Source organism: Dioscorea cayenensis, chromosome 18, assembly GCF_009730915.1.
Source record: "Dioscorea cayenensis subsp. rotundata cultivar TDr96_F1 chromosome 18, TDr96_F1_v2_PseudoChromosome.rev07_lg8_w22 25.fasta, whole genome shotgun sequence".
Taxonomy (NCBI): domain Eukaryota; kingdom Viridiplantae; phylum Streptophyta; class Magnoliopsida; order Dioscoreales; family Dioscoreaceae; genus Dioscorea; species Dioscorea cayenensis.
The window spans coordinates 19,419,028-19,433,138 of record NC_052488.1 but is presented as its reverse complement, the minus strand read 5'-3'; the positions used below and the strand labels follow the sequence as shown (position 1 = coordinate 19,433,138).

Below are 14,111 nucleotides of genomic sequence, written 5' to 3'. Positions count from 1 at the left end.
TTTTGTATGCCTTTCTTATCTGATAAAATTAAATTGAAAATAAATGAAGTAAATCATGATGCATTAAATAGATACTGAACTTTACTAACTTGATTAAGTTGCATTCCAGGCTCTTATTACTTGGGAAAACATAAAATCATCTATTCTATATTTTCTCAGACATTGACAAATCAAATAAATTCATTGATTAACTATAAATATGTTGCATGCCACTTCTACAAGTTGATATTTCATTATTCTACAAGTCGAATTTGATGTTGTGTGAAAACATGTATTATTTACCAAATTTTGTATTATTAATTTTGTTATGAAAGCGATAAGCACTGTCAAAGGACAAGCTATCATGTAATTTTGGAGAAGAGATATACACCATCTCTTATAGAGGATTCATCCAAAAATGATAAATAGTGCTTGGGCCTGACAGTGCATGAACAATACTGTTACAATATCAATACATTACTACTACAGTATTTCAGTGTAAAGATTTGATTTTACATCTTGCTCACGCACTGATTTGTAACAATCACTGGTGGCCTGACCGGTGGTTGTTTTGTATTATAATTTTAAATAAATAAATTTCATGGTGAATAATAAGATGTTCGCAGAAAAATTATATAAAAACCTAAATTTTGATTAAAATAAATAATAAACTTTCCTGATAAATACATAAATAATGTATTTTTTTTCTTATTTTCTCCTTGAACTGATCTCAAGGTAATCTAACGGCAGAGATAATAGCATACTCTTCATCCATTCATTATTCACTTCCAGAGTTCAGACAAAGGTTCTGATGGTCCCACGAGATCATCTTCAAGCTCAAGCCCGCTAAACCTCATCCCCAACTCAAAACGTTATCCCTTCCTTCCTTAACCTGTGCATAAACCCTCTCTCGCTGATCCTGCGGATCATCATCTCCTTCTCCACAAGAACCTCCAAAACCCTAACAATGGCGACCCACTAAACCCTAGCTCCCCAACCACATACCATGGATCTCTTGGCCCCTCCCAATCTCCTCCCTTCTCCCTTCCCGTCCAACCCCAAGATCACCCCTGTCCCCAAGGTTAGGGTTAGGGTTAGTATTGGCGTTTCCATCAATCGGCTCCGCACGCTCGCGAGCTCCAAGACTCTGAACGGCCATCTCACCCTTGGCTCCGCCCATCAAGACCCCGACGCCGACCGCGAAGACAACCAACGACTCCAGCGCCTCGTCCGCAATGGCGATCTCGAGGAAGGCCTCAAGCTTTTGGAGCGCACGGCATTCCGTGGCGGCATCCCCGATATCATCCCTTGCACCAGCCTCATCCGTGGGTTCTGCCGCGCCGGCCGCACCGCGAAGGCTGCGCGCGTGCTCGACCTCGTCGAGCGCTCCGGCGCCTCCCCTGATGTCATCACCTTCAACGTCATGATCAGTGGTTACTGCAAGTCCGGCGAGCCGGAGCTCGCTCTCCGGCTCCTCCGCCGCATGTCCGTCCCTCCCGACGTGGTCACCTACAATACCATCTTTCAATGTTTGTGTGAAAGGAGGAAACTTGACAAAGCCCTTGAGTTGCTTGATGAAATGCTTCAGAGAGGTTGTGCTCCAGATGTTTTCACTTACACTATACTGATTGAAGCAATGTGCAAAGATAGCGGTGTCGGGCAAGCGATGAAGCTTTTGGATGAAATGCACGCCAAAGGTTGCAAGCCGGATGTCGTCACTTACAATGTGATCATCAATGGAATTTGCAAGGAAGGGAGGTTGGATGAAGCTATAAGATTCTTAAATGCAATGCCGAGTTATGGATGTAATCCGAATGTGATAAGCCATAACATTATATTGAGGAGTATGTGTAGCACCGGCCGGTGGATGGATGCGGAGAAGTTGTTGGCTGATATGGTTGGGAAGGGATGCGCGCCTAGTGTGGTGACTTTTAACATCTTGATTAATTTCTTGTGCCGGAAGGGATTGTTAGGACGAGCTATGGATGTGTTGGAGAGAATGCCGGAGCATGGCTGTACGCCTAACTCGTTGAGTTATAACCCATTGCTTCACGGGTTCTGCAAGGAGAAGAAGATGGACAGAGCAATTGAATGTTTGGAGGTGATGGTCTCGAGAGGGTGTTACCCGGATATTGTGACTTATAATACATTGCTTACAGCATTGTGCAAGGTTGGGAAGGTTGATGTGGCTGTGGAGTTGCTTAGTCAGCTTGGTAGCAAGGGATGCAATCCTGTTTTGATTAGTTATAATACTGTTATCGATGGACTCTCCAAGGTCGGGAATACTGAAAAGGCGTTTGAACTTCTCAGAGAGATGAAGACAAAGGGTCTGCATCCTGATATAATTACTTATGCTTCACTTGTGGCTGGGCTCAGTAGAGAAGGCAAGGTCAGGGAAGCGATTAAGGTATTTCATGAAATGCAGGACGATGGTATCAGGCCTAATGCCATCACTTGCAATTCAATCATTCTTGGACTCTGTAAAGCCAGGCAAACAGATCAGGCTATTGATTTCTATGCTGATATGGTGTCTTTGGGATGTATGCCCACTGAATCAACCTACACTATACTCATAGAAGGACTAGCTTATGAAGGCATGTCCGAGGAGGCCTTGGAGTTACTAAGTGAATTGTGTTCTCGAGGGGTTGTGAAGAAAACCTCAATGCAGAATGTGAAGGTGTAGGTTGAAGCATAGATTGTTTTGAGGATATTGGTTGAATATCGGGAGGTATTGGAAAATTGGTTTCCATGGATTTCGCTAACTCCCATTTTACTAGGAAACCGACTTGATGATTTTCTGTACAAGCACTGAAATGCTTCTTCAGTTAACGTTGCTGGAAGCTAAATACAAGAGAATAATACATTGGGGATGCCAAAATTTCAACACTATTAAACTGAGGGTTTTGTTGTACATGATTGATGGGTTTTCAGCCTGCCACATTATTTCTTGTTAGAAAAACATTTTCATCATCTCTCTTTCCTGAAAAAGAATATGTGATAAAAATCTGCATTATTAATGCCTGTATAAGTTTATTGAGTTGACCTCTTTCTTCATTGTGTTACTAAATTCCGTCAAACAGCTTCAAGTTGACATATTCCTGATTGTAAGTTTGAGTTTTGCACATGAGGTATGTTTGCTTGGCATATAGTCACAATACTAGCACCTTCCAGTGTGTTCTCAGTTTATGTTTGTCTTAAATTTAACAACCTTTCGAGCTTTCGATTACCTTTTGTTAGATAATAGGTTTGTTTTAAGTGAGAAATCAATGGAATAAATAACATTGTGCTGAAGTTTATTTACTTATTGTGTCTACATGTTCTAAGAGATTAACTGCAGTAATCAGTTTATTGCTTGATCTGCAATATACATAGGTTGCAACTTCAACAAACATGTGTCCTTATAATTAACAAAGCACAAGCATGCTCATAATTGTAAGATGTCACCTTCTTACCCATTTTACAGTGACCATTGCTTGCCTAATTTGTATGCAGCTATGCATCACGTAAACCATGATATCCTCTATAGACACATAATTATGTTGGAACTCTTTCATGATACATGTACAATTTTCTTTGTTTTTCCTGCACAAGTAAATATTGCTTGCATAATGTGTTGTGCCATTCTATTCAATTACTGCTTGTTCAAATCTGTTGCTTATATATGTCTTTACACTCTTTGCAGATTCTATATGAAAGTAATATACATTAACACTCTTTGTAAATTCTACATGAAAGTAATATCCGTGATACATGTACAATTCTAATGATTGGAAATGAATGTTTTCCTGATACATGTACAATTTCCATTGTTTGTCCTGTATGCAAATATTGCTTGCTTAATGTGCTTGTGCATTTCTATTAATTGCTACCTATTCTGTTGAATCTGTCCTTCCCATATGTTTTACACTTTTTGCAAATCTTATTATGACATTAATGTACATGGAAGCCCTTTTTATCCTTGCTCTTCGCACTGTTATATGCTTTCTCCAAGCATCACAACTCTATTATCAAGATATTTCTATTTCCAGTTGGGAATCTGCCAGGTTATAACTGTAAGATATTTGATGTGAAACTACAACTTACCGAGTTTGTTTAACTGGGTGAAATGTATCTCTTGGTAAATCTGCATGTATTTCAGGCTGATGGCCAATTGCCATTTGGCAGCTACTTTGGTGCATATGTTATTGTTCTTTATATGCCCCAATAAATTTTCAATTAGATATCTAACCATGCAAAAATTGCTAGTGCATACATCTATCATACAAACCAAAGCTACTTGCCCTTTTGTACCCCTGCAAAATTTGATGTTTTGTTTTTTGAAATCCTTGCAGAGTTCCAGTGCATTTTACTTTTGTCTGGAAGCCGCACTACTAGCCTACCAGGCTCGAAGATCTGAAAACCTTATACTTGAAAGCACTTGAGCAAAGTGCGCGGAATGGTAAATTATCCAAATCTATCCTATTTTACAGATTCTGGCTAAACATATGCTTTTACAAAGAAGATGAGTTGAGCTTTTACCTAAATGAGTGTATATTATAACTTTATTTACTCGTGTGCACTTCTTGTCCATTCAATGTTGCACTTAGATTTGTCAAATCACACCTAGAAGACATGGTTGTCATTTGTTGGATGAACAGTCACTTAGATTGTACAACTCACCAGCTTTAACAAGCAAGCAAATCATATTTGAAGGGATATATTATGGTTCTCTCCGAGACAAATCTTTAGGATGGTAGTTACAATATTGACCAATTTATGACTTATTGGGCCCAGATCACTTTATTTCTCAGTCAGTCAGATTGATAATAGACTTGTCAATGCATATCAACAAAATAGATTTCACAGATTGTGACAGTGGAATTTGGGCAACTACTTTCTTCAGAGAATTTTATCATGTGGCCTTTTCATTGTCAAATAACAAAATATTTCATGTTTTGTGAGTTTTCGGTAGCTTACTAACCTTTGTTTATGTACCCCCACAAAAGTGTGTATCTGCATGTATACTCTCACAGGCTTCAGATTTTTGCACTAGTACACCCCTGTCGTCACCAGATCCCAGGAAAGATGCCTACATGGAGCAACTAAATCATAGTTAAAATTGGAGAAATACCAAAATTTACCTTATTAGTTGTATGCAAATCATGATAACATGCATTTTTTAGGATAAATACACAAAACTAAATTTGACACAATTTTTCATGTTCATTCTCACACGCACAATTTGGAGGTATCTAGAGGTGTATATACACACAAATTTAAACTTTTTTCTGGGATACAAATGCTGGCAGATTGAATGAATTATTATGTGTTACTTATGCTAACATAGTTTGAGGAGTGAAATCCACATCAACTCACTAATACTTGCAAAGGAATAAAGCATGCAAAGCATGAAAGATGTCTACAGTGACATTGCATTCATAAATCACTTCAATGGCTGACTACAATAGAATAGAATCATGATCATATGCTGGAAAAAGTAGGTAACAGGGGATGATGAGGGCCTGAAGCACCTGTAAACAAGCTTGAAGAGCATCACCAACCATTTGGCTCGGAGTGGGAAGTGGGTCACCTGAAATCATCTCAAGCATGACTTATTCCACTGCACAAAAGACAGCCACTATTACTACTACTATTGCTGCTGATCAGAAGATGAGCTAAGTATACCTTCTTATGAGCTGTCGCTCTTGTTTGTTGGTGGTGGTAGACTTAGCTTCTTTGATTGATTGGCTCCAGAATGAGTCATTATCATCTTTATGTGCTTGGTTGCCCATGAAAGTCGGCGAGGTGCCGTGGAAGGAATGGCGACGAAATCAGGTGGTTTAATGCCAAACTACCAATGAATCCACAGAATCTTGACAAAAATCAGGTAGTGTAATGCCAGACCATCAATCAATTCGCTCGATAGCGATAGAGTGTTCTCGTCTCGAAGATTAAGTGGAGATTCTGACCAATGGAGCTGCACTTTCCTACATGAATCTCTGTAAGTACTAAAAAAGTCATCTCAGCTTTGCTGCATATTTTACTAGTATCATTGGTGGTGAGAAGATAAGTGAACATCTTCATTGACGTGCATAAGCATGTGGGCTGGGATGCAATAAGAGAAAACATTAACCCACGCAGGGGATTTCATTTCATTGCTTTTTTTACTTTTCTTTTGGTAGTTTTACTTTTTGAAATTTCTACTGTGGTGGACCAATGAACAAGCACCATTGGAAAGAACAGGAGCCATGTCTGGATAGAGTTTGGTGCAAGGCTTATCCAAGTGACGAAAGCTAAATGTTTATTAAGAAATGAAAGCAATTCATAGATGATCAGCATCTTAATGCACCTTAATGATGAAAGATTATGTGTTAACAATGGTGAAAAACTTGCTGATATTTAAAAAAATAAAAAAGATTAAAAAAAAATTGGGTAGACGGATAGGGAATCAAACAATAGAATTTCCAAACATACCAAAACTTTGTTTGGTCAAAATGATTATAACCAAAAAGAATTCCTTTCACACTGATAGGTAGAGGTACATGATTGACATATTTATAATATACTTAATAACACAAAATTAGTTATACATACTTAAAATTGTTTATAATAAAATCAGTGGCTACTTCACTAATAATAATTCTTCTTGGTTCTTCATTTAACCAAACACAGGACAAGAAGTCCGTTCTTGTCTTCATTTCCAGTGTTCTAAATTTTTGTTCAATCCTAGCACACCTATATCACTGGATTCTGAATGGATTATTAATGAATGAGGAAATCAGACGCTTAAAAAAGGGAGACAAATGAACAAATAAAACACCACCAGTTCATTGATGTAACCAAACCACAAAATTTCTCTTCTATGATTCAATGATTGATATTGTTATTCAAAGACAAGCATAGGTGGTTAGTCCACCAGCTAGGAAGTTGCCACAAAGTCTCATGCACGACACAGAGAAATATAAATGCTAAGTGAGATTCCAGCCATGCATGAGGACTGAGTATGAGCATGAATTTAAAAAGATTATTCCTTTAGCACTAGCACCAACCAAATTGTTGCCAAGATTGTTTATAAAAGATCAACAAGAAATTTCAGGTGGGACCTCTAATATGAGGGATGAGTCTAGGAGGATAACATTCAAGGTGGTGGTTCATGAATGGATAAGTAACTCTAATCTAGTGCTCAATGACAATGAGAACCATATTTCCCAAACTCTTGAATCTTCAGTTGCATATAAATACGTTTATAAATTTTATATATATATATATATATATATATATATATATAAAGCACTCGATTTTATAAATAGTTTAATGTCTTTTGTAAAATCTGTAATAAGAAAGACAACATTTACAATAACATTATTGCAGAACATTCAGGATTAATTAGAATTGGAATGCTTGATGAAATGTCCTACAACATGGAAGAACTATTACACAAAAGAAAGATTCAAAATAGAAGTGGTGAGTGAGTGGGTAGGTGATGATCAAAGAGGGAGTCAAATAAAGTGTTCATGATCAAGTAATATCAACTCATGAATAATTTCCTTTCACTTTTCCTTTTTCTTTATTTCATGGAGAGTGAGCAAGAAACCACGTCCAAATCCAAACTGGGGCTAAAGGAAACAACAAGTGAGGCTATGGTGGGGGACTGAATTAGACACTGGAGTAATAATGGGAAGGAGATGCGTTTTCAGAAGAAGAATCCCCGTGCGCTTGTCTTGCTAACCTTGTCTCCTTTTATATTTTTTTCAAAATCATGTAAAAAATAAATAACATACATGTGAAGAAATAACCTTTTGACTGAATTTTCTACATATTATTTCATAAGAATTTAATTAGATGACTTTTTTTTATTTTGTTTGTATCTGATACAGTTTATTTTTTTAACAAATACGATATATGCGCACAACCGGGAATTGATCATTTGGTCGTACACTTTCACTTGGTGGCACGGGAATTAGATTACAAGCCTGCTCCCACACTGAAGACCCTTTATGGCAACCTATGCACAAGGGATTCTCTACCGTCTGCGCACAGTGTGCTCTTACCCACCATGCATTGGATGGATGGGATTTGAACATCTGATTCTTCACATGAGAGCGAATGCTTTATCCATTGGTTAGCGGCCCAATGTTGAAATATATACTATATTGTTTCTAAGTCATAACTATATATATATAGATATATACATTACCAAAAGAATGCACATCTAACTTATAAGAAAAATTAGAAATTAGAAGTATAAAATGAATCTCTCATGGGTTGTCGGTTGATGAAGATGCAAATATTGAATGAGAAAATAGAGATTATTTGGGGGGAAGTGAGAAGACCATGACTATGATTTGAGTTAGCACGCTTGGCATGAAACAAGATTGGACTCGTGGGAGTACATCATAATGTACCAAGATTGACACAATTTGAGGGATTGCTCTACCAAAGCTTAGGCACAGACACCATCCTCAATTTGAGAGCGTTGGACTCAAAAGTCAAAACAACCAAGTGTTTCTAGTGCTCACTATTAATTATCTCTACATCTAAGTTTCATAATCCAATAACAAACAAAATAGAATTCAAATTTTAGAGGGTTCGATTTGAAAGTTTGATTTTGAATATTAAGTACAGCTAGCTAACTAAGCATAATCTTAGCTTTCCCTCTTTTAACCAATTATGGAATGACTTAATTTAATTTGGTTGTTTACTTTACATTTTAATAAATCAAATCCCAAAAAAGTGGTAGCCCATGCTTCCATTTTTTCAGCATTACTAAATAATAACAATTATAAATAATTAATTATTATAAATAAATAAATAGCAAGGAAAGAGGGACTCACCAGAGCCAGAGTGAGTGACGACGCTCAAATCCGCACGATCAATGCTAAGCCACCACCCGATGGACCCCACGCCCATCCTGCCACCTGGCAAACATTAATAGGCCACGTCAGCAAACATTCCAACTAAGCAACCCCCTTCTCTCTCTCTCTAAAGACACTACAAAGCCCCCCACTCCTTCCCCTTTCTCTTACCTTCAGGCCCTTCTCGCCTTCCTCCTCTCGCTCTCCTCATTTACGCTTCTACCCTTCAAAACAACACCGAAATCCATCACCATTCACTGCCATTTCCTACAAAACTGGAGCACAAAACCGGAAACTCAAGTAACAAGCTAATGGATCGGTGGGATAGACCGCCGCCACACCGGAATAGGGACAACCCGTCCTTCTCCTCCTCTCTCCTTGACGCGATTTACCGCTCCATAGACGAACCAGAAGACGCCACGTCATCGAGAAACCATACCCGCAGAGCACCAGACCGCCTCTCCATCCCCACCACCGCACCTTCTAGAAAACCCGTGTCCGGTGATAGAATCACCGCCCCGGTAACCGACCTCCCTCTCCCCCACCGCACTTACGACCACCGTCACCGCCACCGCCCTACCTTCCTCTCCACATCGAGCTCCTCCGACGGCTCCAGCTACGGTGGCTTCTCCTCCTCCGACGCTGAGTCGGCGGCTCACTCCGTTCGCCCGATCCGCGTCCCCTCCCGCTCCGATCCCCCTCCTCCCGCGCAGGAGAAGAAGAAGCCCGGCTCGATCCGTAGCCGCTTCCGCGATCTACGAAAATCCAGGGCTCCGGCATCCCCCGGCGCGCGGCTCGCCAGCTTCCTCAACTCCCTGTTCACCGCCGCCGCCACCCATAAGAAACCAAAACACCGAGCCCCTGCGCCGGTGCCGGAGGAGACGACCCCATGCTCATCGGCATCATCATACACTCGATCGTGCCTGAGCAAGACCCCATCATCGGCGAGCCGGCGAGCACCAAGGAGCGTCCGTTTCTGTCCGGTAGGGGTCGTCGTCGGCGAGGACTGCCGGCCGGTCGGCGAGAAGTGCATCTATCCCGCTGCCGGGGCTTTTCCAGAGGAAATGGAGGAAGACGATGACGTGGCGAGCGATGCGAGCTCGGATCTCTTTGAGCTGGAGAATCTAACGGCCATCGGCTCCGGTTATCACGACGAGCTCCCCGTTTACGAGACCACGAATCTCGGCACAAATCGCGCCATTGCTTATGGTTTCCTGTAAAAATTAATAAAAATAAATAAATAAAATAAAAATAATTGTGCAAAAATATCTAAGAAATAGTGGGAGTTTTTTTGCTTTTTTTTGCTTTTGCTAATGTTTCTTAATTTTCATGGTTTATTTGAAAATTGGGATAATTATTAATTAATATATTTGGAGTACTTGTGACTCTTTTGCTTTTTAGTTCCTACTATTGCTATTCTACCAGTCAAAAGCAGTGATCCACGCTCCCAATAATCTCTTTAAGTCCAATCAAAAATATCAAATATTAATTTATTTTCAAAATTATAAAAAAAATTAATTAATAATTTTTTTCCTTCACGTACATGACCAAATCACTCTGTGAGAACAAGCATTTGTGCGAGATAGATAGAATTTGAATCTATCTTTTTAGTATAATAAATATTTTTTTTAAAAAAAAAAAAAGCTAATACTAATAGATTAAACCGTTAATGATAATTAATAATTTTTTTAATGTTAAATATTAAAAAGCAAGCTTCTACAAGCATCACAACCTTCTAATATATTGATTTCCAAAGTATATTGGACCACTTAATCACTTGATTTCGCTCGACTTTAAATAAATTTTTTTTAATAACAAAAATAAAAAAGATCAACATGTTTCTCGACACGAGATGAATGTGATCAGGACTTATCATATGAGAGAGAAATATATTCAAATAAATATTATTACTATTATTTACACCATTAAATGTATTATTTCAAAATTTATGAAAATTTGGAAAAAATAAAATAAAATAAAATATAAAGACCAAAGGCTAGTAGCAAGGGTGTTGGTTGGCTTGTCCTGATAATATTAAAGGTGCTCTTTTGGTTGAGCATCCACATGGAAAGGTTCTTTCATGTGATTATATTAATCAAGGTTCTTAAGTGATTTTTTTTATTATTTTATTTTTACACCGTACAGTTGGTATAGTGGAAGCCTCATTCTATGATGGGAAAGAATAGGGAATAGAGTGTTGTTGAGGATTAAAAAATGAGGATTAAGACAACCTAATCACTTAGGAATTGACCCTAATAACTTAGCTTGGATGATTAATATTGTTAATAAATTTCTAGGAAGAGTTATCTTAGATTAGCCTTTTTGTCTTGCCTCTTACAACTACCTACAAAGTAGTTGTTGTGTTTTATGGGTTCAAATTTTGGGGTTATGAATGATATTTTGGTTGTGTTATTTTCATTGTTTTTTATCTTTCAAAAAAATTTAAAATTATGCAAAACGTGTAAATATATATTATGAAGATATCTATTAGGGACTTGGACCATTTTGAAAATGTTATGTATTTTTTTACTTCATCATAATGAATAAATATTATGTAGGGTCATCAATAATAAATGATACAAACTGTTGAAATTGCGGCACATATTCATTTTTTTCATAAAGTTTTAGAATTATCGATCCATTATTAGAGGTGCATACATATATCATGTTTTTTTAGCATGTTTTATTTTGATAAAACAATAATTTTTTAGGATTACTTGTCAACATCTAAGAAGTCGAAGAGAAATTAAATAACTTATGGTTCAATTTTTTTTTCAAAAAAAAAAATGTGACTTAATGGGGAATATTACTTCTAATTCCATTATTAATTTGCAATTATTAATGTAATAAACATTTTAAATTTAAAATTATTCATAGTCCCTAACCTCTTACTCTAGTCTATTTCATGGCAAATAAACTATTGAGAATTAAAATAAAATGCACATTTGATGATATTACACATCTTTATTAAAATAAATCTCTTATTATAATGCACAATATACTTATATAGGCGCCGCCATTATGCGAATATATTAATACTCTAAGACACTAAATCACATGCATATGATCTAGGGGAATATTTGATTGATTAGTGTGATACTTTAATTAGATTAAATTAGTTTAAAAACACAAGATATTCCAAAACTTGGATCTTTTTATATTCCCAATTGCTTTGTAGTAGTACTAGGACTAAAATCCCACTAATGTAGTTTGAAGAGGGGGGTTACAAGTGTTGAGTTTGTGAGACTTCATTAATAATTGGAATAGGTCTTGTAGGAGTATCTAATGAGGTTTTTAGCCTTTGATAAAAAGTTTAATAAATAATTAAGGCCATGCCCCAATGCAAGCGGTTGGAAACCATGTTTACTTTTATTTTTAGACTATATAAAATTGTACTTCAAGATAATGTATCTTTCAAACAAATATAAAAAATGGAATGCTTTTTTCATTTTTTATTTAATGTTAATCATTCTCAACAATGATAACTATAGCAAACAAAGTTTGCATTGATTGAAATGGTAAAAATCGGTTTCATATTGCAATAGTAATACAGTTACGAACTTGTATATATGGAGCTCACTTAAATTTGATTTATTTAAAGTCAAACTTCACTCAAACTACTAATTAAGGGATAAATCAGTTTTTCATATTTTATAATATAATATATTAGCATATATATATATATATATATATATATATATATATAATTAAAATTTGTTGGGTAGCTCATTTATTTTCTTATTGTAAATATATTATGATTAAATATACAATAGTCGTGCGATAAGACATTTGACTCCATACTGAAAATTGGGTGTTTGTCCCCCCTTTCAATACAAGATTGAAGTTTACCAATAAAAAGATGTCTATGAAGTGGCTTTACCTACATTGTACCAAGAAAAAAATCCCTGAACATGACCCTAAATTTTTAATGTAATATTCATTTAAATGAATTTTGAATTATATGCAACTCAAGTTGTTGGTATTTTAAAAATTTAATGTTTCGTTAACTAGATTTAAAAAATCCATATAAATACCACATCATATCAAATTTTTGTTTTACAATCAAATAGGTTATAAAACAAAATCCCATAACTTAAAATCCCTCTTGTGAAGAAATCAAAGAAATTAAAATTCAATGGGTGGGGATAATTATTAGCATTAGTGTTTCTCTTACAATTTCTCTTATTCTTCAAACCTATTCTGCCCACTCCACCATTCTTTGTCACTTCTTGTACTATCTCACTAATGCTTCTCACACTGTGAATAATGAATATGTTTATAAACGTAGATTTATAAATCTCTCAAATTAAACACAAAATCTTGTAATACATCTTTAATAACATCTAGCCAAACGCGATATTTTTACTATGTTAAATTTTAAAATATAAGTATTTACAGTTGTATTGTAACTAAAAATCCACTTACTTTCAATCAAATACTGCATACTAAAATAATGTTTTATTTATTTATTTATGGTAATGAAATCTTAGAAATAATGTAGAAAAGTTAAATTCTAAATAAAACTCGATATAATTACCTCATTCACAAATATCTAGTAATTAATTACAACAAACAACTTTGATCTTTAACAGATCCCATATATAAATCACTCAAATGAATAATGAGAAGAAAAAAAAAAATCAGTGGACGCTATGATAATAATTTAAACTTTTCACTATTTGTAATTGTAAAAAAAGATAAATCAAGTAAAGTGTAGTAATAAAAATTTGATGGGAAAGATAGCGTTGAAATGATAGTGATGATTGTAGTATAAAAAGCAATAGGATTGATTGCATCTCCAACAAAGTGGGGTTGATAATGCCACTCGTGCCTTTCAAGTCTTAAGTCTATCTTGAGACCATGCTTTGTATTGTATCCCTTTGTCTTTCTCAACCTTATTAATCATCAACCATCATTCAACCTATGAATCTTTTGCATCCATTTCTTCTTCTATTTCATTTGTCCTTTTTGTATCCATATATAATAAGTTAACTAATTCATTCTACCTCATATATATATATATATATATATATATTTTGATAAATTGGATCACCCACATATAATAATAAAAAGTAAAAAGAGTTGTAAGATCATTGGTACCACAAGCCGTAGTAAGACATACAACAAAATGATTGTGAAAATAAGATAAAATTAGACAATATTGAAGTAGGTAGAGGAGGAGATGCTTCCAAATTAGTAACCACCAAACACTGTTGATAATATTAGCCGGCTTCTTAATTGGATAAGGGTTCTCTTTGATGATCAACCATCCCATCTTCATGGGGGCCCTAATATATA

At 36.0% G+C, this 14,111-nt stretch overlaps 2 protein-coding genes across 2 annotated transcripts; both read left to right on the top strand.

Moving 5' to 3' along the window:
• Positions 1 to 658: 658 nt before the first annotated feature.
• LOC120281979 (pentatricopeptide repeat-containing protein At1g09900-like) lies at positions 659 to 6,113 on the top strand. Its single transcript, XM_039288674.1, has 2 exons — positions 659 to 4,417; positions 5,460 to 6,113. Exon 1 carries the CDS (start codon positions 986 to 988, stop codon positions 2,660 to 2,662), a length of 1,677 nt encoding a protein of 558 aa, XP_039144608.1. The 5' UTR covers positions 659 to 985; the 3' UTR covers positions 2,663 to 4,417; positions 5,460 to 6,113.
• Positions 6,114 to 8,987: 2,874 nt separating this feature from the next.
• LOC120281984 (protein BIG GRAIN 1) lies at positions 8,988 to 10,079 on the top strand. Its single transcript, XM_039288678.1, has one exon. The coding sequence runs from the start codon at positions 9,125 to 9,127 to the stop codon at positions 10,031 to 10,033; it is 909 nt and encodes a 302-aa protein (XP_039144612.1). The 5' UTR covers positions 8,988 to 9,124; the 3' UTR covers positions 10,034 to 10,079.
• The last annotated feature ends 4,032 nt before the right edge of the window (positions 10,080 to 14,111 follow it).